The sequence below is a fragment of the Arachis hypogaea genome, chromosome 16, assembly GCF_003086295.3.
Source record: "Arachis hypogaea cultivar Tifrunner chromosome 16, arahy.Tifrunner.gnm2.J5K5, whole genome shotgun sequence".
Classification (NCBI taxonomy): domain Eukaryota; kingdom Viridiplantae; phylum Streptophyta; class Magnoliopsida; order Fabales; family Fabaceae; genus Arachis; species Arachis hypogaea.
The window spans coordinates 23,143,827-23,146,757 of NC_092051.1; the positions used below are offsets into that span (position 1 = coordinate 23,143,827).

General features: G+C 36.2%; 1 protein-coding gene across 2 annotated transcripts; it reads left to right on the forward strand.

Annotated features, from left to right (window-relative positions):
• Positions 1-213: 213 nt before the first annotated feature.
• Positions 214-2,113, forward strand: LOC112758488 (dof zinc finger protein DOF2.5). Of its 2 annotated transcripts, none has more exons than XM_025807182.3 (2): positions 214-424; positions 831-2,113. In XM_025807182.3, the coding sequence occupies exon 2, from the start codon at positions 845-847 to the stop codon at positions 1,733-1,735; it is 891 nt and encodes a 296-aa protein (XP_025662967.1). In that variant the 5' UTR covers positions 214-424; positions 831-844; the 3' UTR covers positions 1,736-2,113. The 2 variants fall into 2 exon arrangements, with proteins under 2 accessions (XP_025662967.1, XP_025662968.1); XM_025807183.3 differs by having other exon boundaries at positions 404-556.
• Positions 2,114-2,931: the final 818 nt, after the last annotated feature.

Sequence of the window (2,931 nt, forward strand, 5' to 3'; positions counted from 1 at the left end):
GGAAAACATGGATAGCTAGATAAAATACAATCTCTCTATGTTAGTTACATAAAAGAATATATATATATATAGGTTTGTGATGAATGGTCGTTGATTAGAGAAGAAAAAGATGGTTTGACAAAAGAAACTAGATATAGCCAAGAAAGAGAAATCCAGCATCGGTCCACAGTAGTACATACTCATTATTCCACCACGTAAATTAAAACAAAAGCAAAAGAGAAATAAAATTAATTACTGCAAGGTTATAGTCAAAAGAGACAGACACATTTCTCTTCTTCTTTTGTGATACTTTTCTCTTTGTATCATTCATAAAGTAAAGCCAACAGATAAAGCCAACCCACAAACCAACTAAAACATTCTTTCTTACACTAAGGACCAGCAGCCACCAGCTTCAGTAGTGTGCACACAAATTAGCTATAGCAAGGTCACTTCTCTCTCTCTCTCTCTCTCTCTCTCTCTCTCAAGTCATCCTTATTGCTTTCCTCTTTCTTTTTCTTCTATGTATTCATCGCCAGCTTCTGAGATTAGGTTTAATAATGAAAATCTTAGATTAATGGTATGTATCAAGTTAATTAATTGGAGTTGAGAGGAGTTATTATTAGTATCTTTAATTTCTTCAACTTTGGATTTATATAATTTTCCACCATCTTCTCTCTCTTTCTACAAAAGGAAGTTTAGATCAGCTCCTAAATGCAAAATACAAAACACTGCTTTTCTTTTTCCTCTTTACCTTTTTTTTCCTTTGCTCATGTGATCTATAATTGTCAAATAGCAGGGAAAAAAGAATATTATTTTTATTTGTTGTTATCTCGTATTTGTTAATATGTTAGGAGGTTGAAGAAGCATGGAAGGAATATCTGCGAATTCTTCATGCACAGCAAGGCCAGTGTTGGAGAAGAAAGCAAGGCCACAAGAGCAATTGAACTGTCCAAGGTGCAATTCAACCAACACAAAGTTTTGCTACTATAACAACTATAGCCTCACTCAGCCCAGGTACTTCTGCAAGACTTGCAGAAGGTACTGGACTGAGGGAGGCTCTCTTCGGAACGTCCCTGTCGGTGGCGGTTCAAGGAAGAATAAGAAGATCATCTCATCATCAGCTTCATCCTCCTCATCTTCTCTATCTTCATCTTCTGCACCAAAGGTTCCAGATTTGAACCCACCCAGCCTCGCTGCACAAAACCCTAATAATAAAATGATGCAAGGAGGAGGGCATGATCTCAATTTAGCTTTTCCAGCTATGGAGAACTTTCATCATCATGCTTTGTCTGCGTATGTTGAGATTCCGAAACTCGAAACCGGAGGAGGAGGAGGAGGAGGTGATGGATCTTCTTCTACTGCTGCTGCTGCTCCAAGTTCTCTTTCAGCGATTGAGTTGCTAAGGTCTTCTGGGATGGCTGCTCCTAGGGGAGGCTTGAATAACATTCCTTATGTCCATTCTTCATTGATGCCAAATTCAAATGCTCTTTACCCTTCTGGGTTTCCCATGCAAGAGATTAAGCCCAGTCTTGGGTTTTCTTTGGTTGATGGGCTTGGAAGTAATGGTGGGCAAGTAGAGAATAATGATAATCATAATAATGGGAGGCTCCTGTTCCCTTTTGGAGAAATCAAGCATCACCATCATCATCAGCTTTCAGCGGCAGGTGTTGAACTTGACCAAAACAACAAACAACAAGCTGGGAACAATTCAACTGGGTATTGGACTGGTATTATTGGTGAAGGCTCATCATGGTAATTAGTTATTAATTAAGAAGAAAATTAATGATGACAATCATGCAATGCATTCATCTGATCTTCTTAATTATATATAATCTGCTTGAAATTGTTCAGAGAGAAGCTAACACAGTAGGATCGATATATATGGTTATTATTACTTGCTCTTAATTTGTATACATTTTAGCTTTTGTTTAATTTGCTATTTCAACAATGTGAGGAGCTCATGGATCTTGGTTTGTTTTTCCTTTCTTGAAATCTTTTTACATAGAGAGATAGATAGATAGAAGAATAGCTGAATATAGGTCATGCTTTAATTTGCCCGAGGACATGCAACTTGTATTCATGAATTCTTCTGTCAGAAGTAGATCAATCAACTTTATTGATGTATGCTTTCAAAGATTTGGTCCAAATGACTTTTGAGTTTTGATGATGATTAAGGAAAAGACTCCGATATATATTAATTATTCAAGTTTAATTATTTCTAACCTTTATTATTATTATTATTATTATTATTATTTTGGTTGAGTGGTTTGTGCGCTAGCTAGCTCCCTCTCTATGGTACCTTCCTGTTACTATTTCTATCTATCTGTGCAAAAATTAGTGGGTTTGTCAGCTTTGTTATCTAAATTATCCCATCGGATCAAGATTCTTTCCAACCATGAAAGCACTTTGGTGGAATTATTCGGTTGAAAATTAGGAAAAGAAGAAAAACAACGCATGTTTTAATTAATTTGCTCATGTCTGATGAGGACATACATCAGACACCGCAACAATTAATGGCGGGCTTAAATTGTGGATCACATTAATTATTGCATTACTACTATATATAAAACTCAAATTGACAACAAAGTTCTGTTACATAAATCACATAATTGATTAATCACAAATACATATTAAAATTATGTAATGCAAGTTAAGCCACATTGTTAAGTGAAGCATAGCATATAGATTGAAAAATAAAAGCGGATTAAATTACGTACCTGCCCCAACCAAACACAAACCTAATACAATGGACGCCCACTTTGAAGGATTTGTATTATTTTAATAGGAAGAGAGGCATGAGTCACGACACAGATCCTCAATTCCACGAGTGATCGATGATGTTCCGCTTTTAATTATGGCATGTGCAAAGACTAAAGAGAATTCTCTCTCAAGAGCACACCCTTCTTTCGGTATTTAAGTGAGACCCTCTAAACATTCTCTTGGCCCAAGTGG